A 15,461-nucleotide genomic window follows, 5' to 3' on the forward strand; every position below is an offset into this window, starting at 1 on the left:
GAAGTTATAAAGAAATACCAAAGTAGTAAAGAATAGTAACCTTATCTTTTTCCTCTCTGACTTGAAGGGAGTATAAATTGCTGATGAAAGAAGGATAAAATGTAGGAAGTAAACAATTACAGCTTATTTTTTGATAAACATAGAGACTCCAGCACACTGCGCTGAACTGTGAACAACCTGAATCCCAACACAATCCTATTATGGAAAAAAAGATAAAACTGCCACCAGAAGTGTTCTGTTATAGAGTTCATTCTAACAAAAACTCAGAACAACAAAGGTTTGCATCACTCCAGATAAATTATCTACTTTCTTCCTTACTTTCTGACTAAAAGTAGGTATAATACATATGCCTGCTCTCATACGGGGGGACCTAAAAAAACCAACGAAATTTATTTATTAAAACTTGTATATTTATTCTTACAGGTCTAAATTTCAGTAGCCTTTGAAGTTCTCTCCGAATGATGCAATACATCCATCAAGATGCTTTTTCCACTAGTCAAAACAGTTTTTTGAACTCTTCAATTTTGATTTTTGTATTACGTCTGCCATTTTTTGTTTCATCTCTACCACATAGCAAAACATTTCCCTTTGAGGACTTTTTTCAACCAGGGAAACAAATAAAAGTCATTCAGGGTGAGATCAGGTGAACAAGGTGGGTGGAGCACAGGGATCATGTCATTTTTGTTCAAAAACTGCTGAACAATCACAGCGATGTGGGCAGGTGCATTCATAAATCACCCATCAATGAAATGGGCAATTGTACTGAAAGAATCTCAAAAAATAATAATAATAAATTAATGGAAACTGAACACAGCCTCTCACAACAATGCTAGCTGGTACATAGATGCCAATGGGTTCCTAGAACACTTACTCAGAGGGAGAAGCCTGTACTACAAGGGGTCCACCCTCCAGCAAATAATTCTGGGTTTTTACTATAGCTCTTTGGGGAACACAAACAAGTCACAGATTAAGAACAGAATGAAGGGAGATTTACTCACATTAAATCAGAGTAAAGAGAACATCCAAGTCAGAGTTACCCATATATAGTTCCAGCAAAATAAGACAAAAAGCACAGTAATTATACAAACATATTACCAAAAAAAAAAACAAAAAAGGGAATTTCATCATAAGAAGGGAAAAAATCAGAGAAATCAATCTAGAAGAAAAAATAAAAGAGAAAAATACCCTATGAGTTCTTGCACAAAGTACATAATGAACTCAAATTATATAACAGCAAGGAGTTAGACAAGCTAAGAAAAAAAAACTAAGAACCAAATAACTCCACACAAAAAATATTTTAGCTCAAAATGGAAGAAAGATATGAGCTAAAATAGTAAATACATAAAAAGTCAAAAAATTCGAATAATATGAGAAGATAGCAAACATGAAGAATAAAAGCAATCTAACATAAGATAGTTAATGTTCCCAAAACATAATCCTATCGAATAACCTGATTGAAAAGAATAATGTTATAAAATACAGTATGTTAATAGTTTCTGAAATGAAGAGCAGAACCCTCAGGTTAAAAGAAATATGGTGTTCAAAAAAAAAAAAAATCTAATACAGAATAATGAAAATCAAGATATATCCTGGTTAAAGTATTCAAGGCAAGAGAATACTGTGAAGCCAGAAGTTTGAGACTAGCCTGGGCAACATAGCAAGATTTCATTTCTACAAAACAAAAAAATTAGCCAGGGTAGTGGCCAGCATCTGTAGTCCCAGCTACTAGAGAGGCTGAGGAAGGAGGATTGCTTGAGCCTAGGAGTTTGACGTTACAGTGAACTACGATTATGCTACCGTACTCCAATATGGGCAACACGTACTCCAATATGGGCAACAGAGCAAGACCCTGTCTCAAAAAACAAAAATTAAAAACAAACTAATATGAAAGTGGGGAGAGCTGGGGTGACAGGAAGAGTAAGGATATTAACCTTCGTCAAAGTGTATTAATGTATATTGCTTTAAATCAAAACAAAAAGTTAAATAAAATATTCTAACTTTTTAGTTTTTTATAATCTTAGATATTTTTAAAATAATACCACTAGCCGGGCTCAGTGGCTCAGCCTGTAATCTCATGCCTTAGGAGGCTGAGGTGAGTGGATTGCCTGAGCCCACGGGTTCGAGACCCACCTGGGCAACTTAGTGAGACCTCATCTCTACAATAAAACAAAAAATTAGCCGGGCGTGGTAGCACGTGCTTGTAGTTCCAGCTACTTGGAAGGCTGAAGCGGAAGGATTGCTGGAGCCACTGCACTCCAGTCTGGGCGACAGAGTGAGACTCCAACTCAAATAATAATAATAATAATAATAATAATAATGCCACTTAGCAAAAAATATAAACAGATACTTCCCAAAAGAACCCTATATGAGGAGCCAATAGATATGTAAAAAACTGCTCAGACTCACTAATCATCAAATAAATGCAAATGAAAACCTCACTGAGATACCACCTAATACCAGTCAGGATTGCCATCAACAATAATTCAAAAAACAACAGATGCTTTTACAAATGCTGGAGACGATGCCAGGAAAAGAGAATACTTCTACGCTGCTGGTGGGAGTGTAAACTAGTACAACCTCTGTGGAAAACAGGGTGACAATTCTTAAAAGATCTGAAAATCGACCTTCCATATGACCCCGCAATCACCCTTCTGGGAATGTACCCAGAGGAACTCAAATCACTCTATGAAAAAGATACCTGCATGCACATGTTTACTGTAGCATTATTCACAATAGCAAGAACATAAAACCAATCATGCTGCCCACTGAAAAATGACTGGTTAAAAAAAATGTGGTACATATACACAACATACCACAGCCATAAAGGACAGAATTATGAACTTCACAGCAGCTTGGATGGACTTAGAGTCTATAATACTGAGATATCTATCACAGAAACAAAGAACTGAGTACCACATTTTCCCACTCATAAGCAGACCCTGAACAATTATCATAATACTATTAAAAAGGGATTGGCAGTAGTGGGAAACTGCTGGGGTGGGAGGGGGGCACATCTCATCAATAAGGGTACCTGATCTCAAACCAGGTGAAGTGGGGACCAAAGTGAGGCCCAAATTTAATCTACAAAATGACCATTTGTATACCTAACCCTGAATTGTACTCCACAACTTTAAAAGAAAAAAGAAAAAAAGAAATAAAAGTGAAATGAAATATTTCCAAGGTTGTTTCTAGTACCAAAATTACAATAACTTGCTAATAGTTAGTAACCCATGCAGATAATAGGGAGGGTGTGTGCACATCAAATAAATAAAAATTTGAAGATTTAGTCCAAAAAAGTCAATTTATTATTAAATTGAAACATCAGCATATAATAAGCATAGTTAATTTACCTTTAGCTAATAAGAATGTAATCCAAGAAACTCTTAACACCAACGTAGAATTTATTTCAGTAGATATCCTATTAAACAAATAGAAAACAGAAATAAATATCACAAAAAATTTAACACTGACAATAAGATTTCCAACTATACTTTTTGGAAGGTTTTGCTGTTGTTGTTTTTCAAAAAAACTGACCTGAGTTAATGCATAATAGAATACAGTACATTTCTTTGTTTGTTTGTTTTGGGTTTTTTGGTATGTTTTTTTGAATTGGAGTCTCACCCTGTTGCCCAGACTGGAGTGCAGTGGCCGTTCCCGACCACTGCAGCCTCGACCTGCTGGGCTCTGGTGGTCCTTCCACCTCAGCCTTCCAAGTAGCTGGAACTACAGGCGTGTGCTACCACGCCCGGCTAATTTTTGATTTATTGTAGAGATGAGGTCTCACCAAGTTGCCCAGGCGGATCTCGAACCCGCGGGCTCAGGCAATTCACTCATCTCAGCCTCCCAAAGCGCAGGATTATAGGCTGAGCCACCAAGCCTGGCTATACAGTATATTTTAAATGCACAATTTGCACCAGAATTCAATGTATTTCAATTCATTAGTGTATAATACAATTCTAAGGTATTATATTTAATCCATAAAATGTTATACATTTTGTAAAAGAAATACTATCTCAATTCTGAACTAAAAATAAATAAAAGACATTGTATAGATTAATATACTTGCTTTCAAATTACTTTTTTACTCTTTGTTTTCTAATCAAAATCAACATTATAAGCAGAAAAATGAAGTCTGGATGATTCCAGTTTGTGAATCTAACACTTTGCTTTGATAATTTTTCCAGACATTCATTACTTGGAATCAATATGCTCATATCAATAAATTAAAAAATATACAGTTTCCCCTGCACTACTAATCATATGTACTACTCATTCTGTTTTCAAGAGTTCTACATGGGCATACCTAAATTACAGCGTGCATGAAACATTTAAAACAGTAATTTAGAAAATTTGATATGGATTTTTATATGTATTCTGATATAAAAATTATACTGAGTCTTCAATAATAATGTACCTATAATAGAATCTCAAAATTTAGTTATTAATTTGCATTTTTCTGAGTTGGTGATATGTTGGCCTGAATCAATTTTCACCTTATGAGTTCTCCCTTGTAGTTCAAGGTATGTATATTACACCACTTTCTTTGTTAGAAGATCAATAATCTATACAAGGCTTAAATCTGTGAGCTTAATTTATGAAGTAGCATGCTATAATCAATCAAACTAACCCTAATATTATCAGTATATTTGAGATTACTCCAGACATCTTTTCTTTAAAAAATGGAAAATAACATGCTCTGAACTACTTACGAACTGCTGGGTTGTGTCAAATATATAAGTTCACAGGTCCTGAAAAAAAGGACATTATGGCTTTTTTAAAGTTGCTTTTAATTTTTTTTCACAATTTAGAAAGTATAGCAATTTTATCAAGCTGTATTCATTTTTTAAGAAGTATACATTTTAAAAACCAAAAATATATAGTACCATGAAACAAAGTTCAAGCAGTTTTTTTCAATTTATGATATTTCATATTATTGCAATATCTAATTACAATGACTGGACTCCCTATGTCCATCTGTAACAACAGATCTGGTTAGATTTCAGATCAGGTCATAAGACCCTATTCAACTGATAGTCATATATAACCATATAGTCTGAAATAAGCAGGCTTTGATATCACAGTTCATTTTCCCAATGACTCTTCAGGAAAAGGTATGAACAAGATAGAAAAAAACCTTGCTGATTCACTTAAAGACTAGTAACAATATCTAAATTATCTCAAATGACTAGTCAATAAACATTCTAAATTCCTTTTACAAAGGTCTGAGTGGTGTTTTACAGCCAAATCTGACTAGGTCACTCCCCTGTTTAAATTCAATGACTTTCCATTTCCTGCAGGGAAAAGTCTAAGTGCACTACCAATCTGATCCCTTCCTATCTTTCAGTCATTAGCAACACCAAAGTATATTCTGCTACTGCTTTAGCTTTGCACGCATGCTAATCACTCTGCCTAGGATGCTCAGTCCCAGTTTCCACTAAAAAAAAAAAAAAGAGAGAGAATTTCTATTTATCCTTTAAATTTTATGCAAACATTGCCTTCTTCTATAGTTTTTTTTAAAAGTTGACTTACTCGTTTGTATTATTTTTATTATAAGACTTACATACATTAAATAGACAATATTACAGGCAGTATAAAATTAATGTCAAATTTTATTATGAAATTGAGGTGTGTAAAAGTTCAGAAACAAAAGACAACCATGTAAAATGAAGGAAGAAGTGAAGGTTTGTGGAAGAAACGAAGTGAATTGAACCAAGGAGGATATGATTTAAATAATCTGAGGAAGTCATGAAAACACTGGGACATAATAATAATATTGTCCACTGTGTTTCTGACCACAACTACCCCTATCATTACCCTTCTCACCCTTAAACATATACAATGTAATGTTTTGCCCATTATCTAATTTCTACTTCTTACATATAGTTCTCTATAATAGAGCATCACATCATTATCATATTTGTTTTTATGAGAAATTTATTTACTCTAAACTTCTTGGTGATCATAAAGTCATAAGCTTTTGTATCCTCAGTACCTAACATATAGCCTGGTACTAATAATTAGTTAATGCTTGTTGCAGTTTGCTTATTTATTTGTATTAAAACAGTTGATGGTGTAAAGTTTCTTAAAATATATTCCACAAAATACTACTATCACAAGATTTTAGTTGATGTTAAATACATATAAGTAGTCTATAAGTTTAGGAAATGCTGAAGTCAACAAAGTTCAACAGATTCCTTTAACCAGAGCTTATATGAACCTTGAGTTCCCAATGCACACTGTGACTCTTGGTATGGGAGCAGGGGTGGTGGTATGTAGTGTTGCCTAAATTGGACAGATTTTTTTTTTTTGAGTTGGAGTCTCACTCTGTTGCCCAGGCTGGAGTGCAGTGGCCCGCTTTCTCAGCCACCGCAGCCTCGACCTGCTAGGTTTAGGAGATCCTTCCACCTCAGCCTTCCAAGTAGCTGGAACTACAGGCATGTGCCACCATGCCCCACTAATTTTTTGATTTATTGTAGAGATAGGGTCTCACCAAGTTGCCCAGGCTGGTCTCGAACCCATGAACTCAGGCAATCCTCTCACCTCAGCCTCCCAAAGTGCTGGGATTATAGCACTGCACCCAGCCTCAGAATTTTTTTTAAAAAGCAACATTCATGGAACATCTACTCTGTTTATGCCAGGCAGTGGACTCAGCACTGTCTGTGCATTTATGTCTATGTCTCACTTATGACATTATACATTTAAAAGCCTAATAGGGCCGGTACTAATTTCAACTCAACTTACACATTAGAAAACTAAGCACTGAAGTTAGGTAATTTATTTGTCCAAAATCACACAGTACATGCTACTAGAGTCCAGACTAGAATCCAAATATGTCTGACTCAAAAGACTCTACTCTCTTCTCCACTAAGCACTACTAGAGCCTCCTGTTTTCAGCAGGGCATCAGACTACTGTTTTGCAGAAAACTTTCTGGGAATTCTGGTCTTGTCTCCTATCTACTAACCTGCAAATATTCGCTTTCAGGAAAAAAATGAGAAATGAAAAGTAGGAAGAGCCTGAGCACTTCAGAATTATCCATATAGTATTTTTAAGCTTTCATTTACAATATGTAAGAGTTGAAATATTCACCTTTAGCTTTTTTCTTTTTTTATTATCTGAATTTTCTACCATCTAAGCCATTCTCTATAGCTTTCTTCTCCCTATCCTTCCAGACTATCTACTTATACCTTCAAAATATAGACACAAAATAAATATGCATTTTTAATATAATCTTGACATGAATCTGAACATAAAAGGAAAAAAGTGCTGGTTTACTTGGTTTATTTATTGATCACTGCTCTCTTTTTATAGTAAAAAGGAATGACAACCACTTAAAGGAAGTAGATTATATAGTCTCTGCAATTGCCTATTAGGTTATTCCGCTTTCTAACTTCTTTTTCTAACTATCCCTCAGTTTCCAGGAGAATCAAATACAATTCATCAATAAAAGATATGATGGGTAAAGGAAAGAGGTAAAACAGAAACATACATCCAAACAGATTCCTGATCTCAGACAGCAGAGCAAACAACTTGAAAGTATTCAGTTCTAGCAGGAAAAAAAAATCAGAAATGTACTCCAAATTATTTTTATAAACTAGCCTCCAAATTCTACATCTAGAATAACCTGATGACTACAGATTTTGAAATACTACTCTTTATAGGCTAAAATTTTCTTTAAAATTACTTGGAGAACTTTTTGCTTACTTTGTTTACTATGCAGCCATCACACCCTCCTTAGAAGTGTTAAGTTACTCATAAAAGCTCAGTTGACATTTTGGTAAACTTTTCAGTCATTTAATTCCATGCACTGATGGTCTGGTTTTTTCCTTACATACAGTTATAATCACAGTATATCCTGTTTTATTTACTTAACATCAGAAACACTCTTCCCTATTGTTATTATCCCTCATCAAATTTTATATCTATAGTAGTTTACGCTTGGGTTTTATTTATAATATTTTACTGTTGAACTTCAGTTGTGAATAAATAGGTTACTTCCAATTGTTCAGGGGTCTAAATAATATTTGTGACAAAAATTTCTAAAGCAGCCAGGCATGGTGACTCACACCTATAATCCCAGCACTTTGGGAGGCCAAGGAGAGAGGATTGCCTAAGTCCCCGAACTCGAGACCAGTCTGGGCAAATTGATGAGACCTTGTCTCCACAATAAATCAAAAAATTAGTCGGGTGTAGTGGCACATGCCTGTGGTTCCAATAACTTGGAAGGCTGAGGCAGAAGGATCACCTGAGCCCAGCAGGTCAAGGCTGCGGTGGCCATGAGCATTCCACTGTAGTCCAGCCTGGGCAACAGAGTAAGACTCCAACTAAAAAAAAAATCAAAAAACTCTAAAGCTATTTTGTATTTAGGATCATATTCTTAGAATAAGCTCCCAGATATGAATTAAGAAATTATAAATAAGTTTAAAGGACAGTATTTAGGAAGTCACTATTAGGCAAATTTAAAAAGCCACAAAATTATATATGTATAATATGATCTACTCAATGTAAAATACTACCCAAAGGAAAGAAACATTCTAAAATATGAAAAGTGGTCATCTTCAGTGCTGAAATTCTGGCTGATTCATATTTTCTTTTGTATGCCTTCCTTTGTTTTCCAAAAATAATAAAATTTGTTCACATTTCTTATGCAAATTACTTAATTTATTTTCTTTAATAAAAAAATTTCCCTTTGTTCCTGTGCAAAAAGTTTCTATTCTCTTCAAGGAAAAAAAAGAAAGAAAAAAAAAGCCAATGCTACCATACTATAATTTAAAACAGGAGCAAGAAAATACATTCCCTTGAAAGCCCTAGGCCTTTGGGCTTTTTCTTCCCTTTTCTCACCTTCCATCACATCCCTGAAGTTTTAGTGACTCATCAACCAAGAAAGAAAGGAAAAAAAATACAGGCACCCTTCTGAGAAAACGCTTCTTTCCAGTTCCATCCTCATTCTCTTCAGAATATCCAAGAACAAGCCTCTTATTCCCTTCTCCCTTTACCACCCTATTACACAATTTCTTATTTGGCTAAAACATCAACTTCCCTTCATATCCTCTTATTCAAATGAAATGAGCTTCAAAACATAGTAACAGGCACTTGTAATACTAAGGTCTGTAATGCTGGGGGTAGGGGACTACAGTGTACATGAAGAGTATATAAAAAACTTAACCCAGCCGGGCTCAGTGGTTCAGCCTGTAATCCCGCGCCTTTGGGAGGCTGAGGTGAGTGGATTGCCTGAGCCCGCAGGTTCGAGACCCACCTGGGCAGCGAGACCTCATCTCTACAATAAATCAAAAAAAAAAAATCAGCCGGGTGTGGTAGCACATGCCTGTAATTCCGGCTACTTGGAAGGCTGAGGCGGAAGGATCACCGGAACCCAGCAGGTCAAGGCTGCAGTGGCCGGGCGTGGCCACTGCACTCCAGTCTGGGCGACAGAGTGAGACTCCAACTCAAAACAAACAAACAAACAAAAACAAACTTAACCCAAGCTTATTCATTATTCTCTCAGCTGAACTGTCATGGGTAAAAGTCTTCTAAATCCACCATTGGGAGTACAAATCATTACTTGGTAGTAGAGGTCACATACACCTTCCATTGCTAGTATGTTTTCTCTTTTTAAGCTAAATAATACCATTAGAAAGAAGTTTAAATTTACAAACTTCAATTTCTCCATGGAAGATAATTATCATTGCCTTGATCAAATATGTTCTCCTATCTAGAAATTAAAAGTAAAATGAAAAGTGAAAAAAAATTTACATCACTATTCCATTCAGAACTAGAAGTTTTCTGTCAGAGAACACTAAAATGGAATCTAAACTTAAAGTTTTCTAAAATAAAGGAGACACATGAAAAGATAGTAAAGCAGTTAACTATAGAGGAAGCGCTCAGAATGCATATGAACTATAGAGGAAGCACTCAGAATGCATATGACTAAATAAATTTAAAAAGCTAAGAGTAAGAAACTAATAGCACAAGGGACAAGTATAAGTGGGAATTCTTAATAACTTTACTAAATATGTAATAATGCCCAGAAGGAATCAAAGTATGAACAATGACATAAAAAAATCAGGATGTAACCCTAATAAAATATTTACTTTACCTTTCTAATTTGCTGTAGAGTGCACACAATACATTATACTTCTTCAATAGTCTTGACATAGCATTATCAACTTTGGTGCTGGTATCAATTTCTTTTAATAGGTCAAAAAATTTATAGACACTACAAAGAATAGAAAATGCCAATCAGTAACTAAAACGTGTTATTTCATTTTCTAATAATAGATATTTCAATGGAAAAGGTTTCTGGTTTATATTAAATCACTATTATATCCTTTGGAAGGAATTACTTTTTGTAAAAACAATTAGTCTTCAGTTTACACCTCTATATATGCCTGTTCTTTTATCCTCTTATTGAGAATATAGGAAAAAAGAAGGGTCACGAAGATAGATACCTATGTATTATTTATTTCTATATCTGTCTCCATGTTTTAAAAAACATGATTTCACATTCACTTATTCCATTCTAATAAAAAAAATATGGTTCATTCTAGAATTTCCCTTACCAAATTTATAACTCCTCTTTGAGAGAAACCTAGAACCCATTCATCCTTAACTTATTTACTCATTTAATCAAACCTCCTGTCAGTAACCATCTTCTATGTCCAAAGCCAACCACTCTCTCATGTGGACACTATTCTCTTCTGTTTAGACTGACTCCCCATTCTGGACTGCCTCTGCCTCTCCATGTGGGCATGTTTCTCACCATGGTAGGGCTTTGACTCCCCATACTAGGCTACCTTCCTTATCTCACTTGTAGTACAACCACCTGCACCAGTCACCTGCTTGGTCTCTGACACTGAACATCAGGCTGCACATCCAAGGACATACCCCCTCCACATGGATGCCCTCCTCACCTCACATTGGTTCTGACATCCTGCTCTGGACCCTGTGGCCCTCCCTCCCATAGATGCACACTCAGACTCATACTTTCTTTGCCTCACCCGTGATTTTAGGACTGAGTTATTTTAAGGAAAGGAAGGCAAATTTTAAAAAATTTAAGTAGTTTAAATAATAACTTTAAATCATTCTTTGTTATTGTTTTCTATAAAAAATTAACCTATTTGAAACATCAAGACATACACTGTTCTATAGGGCACTAGAGATAGCAACCACAACAGCATCTCACACATTCATTTATAATCAAGTTTTTGTAAGGAATTATAACAAGCAGCTAACTGAACTAAAGGCTAGTCAACAGACCCATTCATAGGTTGCCCAGCAACCAAAGAGTTATTGCCCCTGCTCAAAAAATGGGCTGAACCAATCAGACACTTACCTTAAGAAATGAGAAAACAAAAGTTTCAGCTAATCAGCAGAAGGCACAACCCAAAAGAAAGCTACTAAAAGTTCCTGTGATATAGAAAGGATTGGGGTAGCCATAACAAGCTATGTGAAAAAGCAAATAAAGAAGGTATAGAAATGATAAAGAGTAGATGAACATGTCGACTAGAAAAGAAAATATAGTGAATGTGCAGCTATATTCAGAGAAAAAGAAATCAGCCTCAAAATAGCATTTATTAAAGAACTACTCTCAGAACACGCAATGGTCCTCAAGCCTCCTGAGGTGCAGAAGATGCATAAAATGCCATTAGAGCATTTCCGATAAATTACAGCTATGGGGGAAGCTGGACAGAGTGTGACATACATGAAGGACCCTTTCAGACTTGACAAAATGTTCCAGTGAATTTTTTATTACCTAAGACCCAAAGTTTAGCAACAACCATAGAAATGAGGTCATAGAAGGATGCAAAAGTATGTAAATTTTAAAAGAGATATGGTAAAAAATTGGTGAAATATGTTTATCTTATTGATTAAATAGTGTCTGCTGTCAGGCTGGAAAACATTTTCAAGAATAAATGATGTACAGTTATAAAAAATAAAGTTATATGTATGCATACTGAAGTATGTGTCTTATAAAAGTATATATGCAGAATTCAAAAACTATGGTGGTCTAATATAATTTTATTTTTGAAGTTTTTTAGTTATATTATCTTGGGGGCAAAGAATTAGCTAGAATATCATACAATCATTTTTTTAAATGCTTAAGTATATACAGTTTATTGTATATGCTCAGCAATAAAAATATGTAATACTTAATCTTAATATATCTTGTTTTTTCTGTCAGTGGACATCTTCATTTGATCACATATGCAAGCAATAATATCACTTAAAACCAATTCATCTGAAAGAACTGTGTGCCTTATATTTCTATTTCCAAGTTGTACATTTACATCTCACAAATTATTGAGTATTTGGTTGGACATGTTACAAAGCGCATTCCAAATATAGAAAACTTCATGAAAGATTTACCATAATGTGTTTGCAAAGAAATTTCTTTTTTTTGTTTTGTTTTGTTTTTTTTTTTGAGCTGAAGTCTCACTCTGTCACCCAGACTGGAGTGCAGTGGCCGCTCCCGGCCACCGCGGCCTCGACCTGCTGGGCTCCGGCGATCCTTCCGCCTCAGCCTTCCCAGTAGCCGGAATTACAGGCGTGCGCTACCACACCCGGCTGATTTTTTGATTTATTGTAGAGATGAGGTCTCGCTGCCCAGGCAGGTCTCGAACCCGCGGGCTCAGGCAAATCACTCACCTCAGCCTCCCAAAGGCGCGGGATTACAGGCTGAGCCACCGAGCCCGGCTACAAAGAAATTTCTAAAAAAATACTTAATGACTTTATACCCAGAATTTACTGAACCTTGCATTAGGTCATATTTGTTCCATGTTCTGAAATAACAATATTTAAATAATATGTCTTAAATCTCCAAATGTTAATGATATTTTCAATAAACAATTAGTTAGCAATTCTCTGTAACACCTTCCTTCTCTTCCTTTAGGTTGTCCCTAGAAAAAAGAAGGCTTTGTTAATAACAGTTCAGTTTTCATGGTAATTGAAGGACAGGATTGCTGTATACCTCATAAAAGCTGGAACTGAGAATAGTTCTTTTTTTTCTCAATTCACTGAAAATGTATTGATTTCTTATTTATTCATTAAGAATGATTTCATACATATAAAATCCTGGGTTGACATTTATTTTCCCCCAACAGTTGAAAGTAAGTACCATTTCCTCATCTTATGGAGAGGTAATAAGAAAAAGTATTCTATAAATGCAACAATTTAATTTAAATAAAACCAATTATGTTTAATTCTGGATGGCTTTACTCAAGAAGAAACATATATAACTACCTACTTGGAAAATTATTTACTGTTGCATTTTGCAAATATGATGCAAAGAAGATTACTGCAATTCCTGGATGATTTCTCAAGAAAAAGTTCATGAATTACTGAAAACAAATTAGTTCTCCTTATAAGAATTATAATCTCAATAACAAACATTTATTAAGTAATTATTGGCTCAAGTATTATAGTGGATATTCAATTGAATATATAATCAGAAAAAAACATGCAATTAAAATATCTACCATATTAAAAAAATATTAAGTCAACAAATCTTACGTAAATTGTTTTAAGATAAATTCACACTACTTTTATAAAGGTCTTAATATATAACAAGCCTATTTTTATAAATCCTTGCTTTTTAGTTCACTTTATCAACAGTTACAATTAAGAAAGATTACAATGAATAGCAAGAGAAAATGAAAATTTTCCCAGAACACAAAAACTACTACATTTTTTTTAAACACTGCATAAATACACTGTCATTAACGGTTCCATGAAAGAATGACAATTCACTATTCAACACAAATCCTTTTTGTTTTACTTAATTTTAGCATTTCTCATTAATTCCTTAAAGTTTATTAAGAGGAAAGTCTGGGAGTAGTTTCCTTTAATGACAGAGTTCTTTATTTATATAAGAAATTTTACCTGGTTTCTAAGTTTTTCTGCAGTTCAGTAAAAGTGAATGGCATCTCATCCAGGTCAACAGCTGCAATAAAAATACAGATCCCCCACAGTTCCTTTTTCTTGTGAATGTAACCTTCCTGGAAATAGAAAACAAAGTTTAAATATTTCATTAATTCATTCACACCTTGGATACTGTGTGGAAACTGTATAAGTGTTTTTTTTTCTTTTTTACCATAACAAAATAAGTGTTTTTAACTGTTTATGATAGTAAGTATATACTTCAAAGTATTTCATTCTACACTAACAATAAATTTTCAAATTTTATATTGTAAGGCAAAAAAAAAAAAAAAAAAGGACTAGAAAGATCAAAAAATTAAGTAACTGACTGGGAACTTTAGGCGTCAGTCAGTTCTTTTCATTTCATTTTCCAATAAACCCAATGTCATCAAAGCCAAGTTAAGAGATTTTAGAGCTCATAAAAGATAACTTCTTTTTTTTTTAAAAAAAAGTCGATTTTCTTATTTGATTATTTTCCTATTCTCTAATTCATTCATTCACCAATATAGATTCAAGTATTTTTTAAACTTGTGTAATTCATATCTCAGAGTTTCTTAATTGCCTTCTTCGTAAAATCAAAATAATACATAATCCACTTTGTAAGAACTACATAAGATTATATTTATAAATCCAGTAGCATAGTGTCTAGCATATAATTAATACCTACTGAGTGATGGCTATCATTATCACTAGAATACCTTTTCATTATCTTTAGAAGATTGTTTTCCCCCTACAATAACACCACCTGCTAAATATATACATTTATAGAAAAATTTTAGATTACATTAAATTGGAAACAAAGGAAGTGTCAAATTATCTAATGTTCTAGTAAACAGCTGGAACTATTTGCTTACTCTTTTTTTTTTAAGTGGGAATTTCACTCTGTTGAGTTGGGGTCATGATCACAGCTCATTGTAGCTTGAACCTGCTGGGCTCAGGCAATCCTCCCGCCTCAGCCTCCTAAATAGCTGGGACTAAACATCACCACATCCAGCAAATTTTTAAATTTTTCTTGTAGAGATGAGGTCTCGCTACGTTGCCCATGCTGGTCTCAAACTCCTAGGCTCAAACAATCCTGCCAACGTGCTGGGGTTATAGGCAGGAGACACCACACCTGGCCTATTTGCTTACTCTTAGCTGGAGAATACAACAGAACTGAATACAATAGAACTGAAAGGAAAAGTATGTTATACAACTTTGTTTGGATTCTCATTATAAAAGTTTGAGGATAATTGTTTTAGATTACCACATTTTATGGATAATAAAAAGTTTACTACCATCTAACTGTAAACTTTTCCTCAATTTTAGCTATTTGGGATGTAAATATTTTAAAACATATTACAATGGTAAATTCACTAAATAGTTAAAATTTAAAAGATTGACAATGTCAAGGGTCAGTGAGAATATAGAACAATGCAACACTTAAACATCACGGGTGAAAATGTAAAATGGCACAACTGTGTGGAAAACAAGTATGGCAAATTCTTATAAACATACACTTTCCAATTCTGCTCCCAGATATTAATACCCAAGAGAAATGAAACATTAT

At 34.3% G+C, this 15,461-nt stretch overlaps 1 protein-coding gene across 1 annotated transcript in view; it reads right to left on the reverse strand.

The window, feature by feature from the left end:
* Window positions 1–15,461, reverse strand: part of RB1 (RB transcriptional corepressor 1) — a 173,862-nt gene that overhangs the window by 112,114 nt on the left and 46,287 nt on the right. The window contains exons 3-6 of the mRNA XM_008056952.2: window positions 13,877–13,992; window positions 10,095–10,214; window positions 4,710–4,748; window positions 3,351–3,418 (exon numbers count right to left, since the gene is read on the reverse strand). Coding sequence (XP_008055143.1) covers window positions 3,351–3,418; window positions 4,710–4,748; window positions 10,095–10,214; window positions 13,877–13,920 — 271 coding nt within the window. The 5' untranslated portion in view covers window positions 13,921–13,992. The remainder of the gene's footprint in view (window positions 1–3,350; window positions 3,419–4,709; window positions 4,749–10,094; window positions 10,215–13,876; window positions 13,993–15,461) is intronic.

Source organism: Carlito syrichta, unplaced genomic scaffold (assembly GCF_000164805.1).
Source record: "Carlito syrichta isolate Samal-C Ts95f unplaced genomic scaffold, Tarsius_syrichta-2.0.1 Scaffold302582, whole genome shotgun sequence".
NCBI classification, from domain to species: domain Eukaryota; kingdom Metazoa; phylum Chordata; class Mammalia; order Primates; family Tarsiidae; genus Carlito; species Carlito syrichta.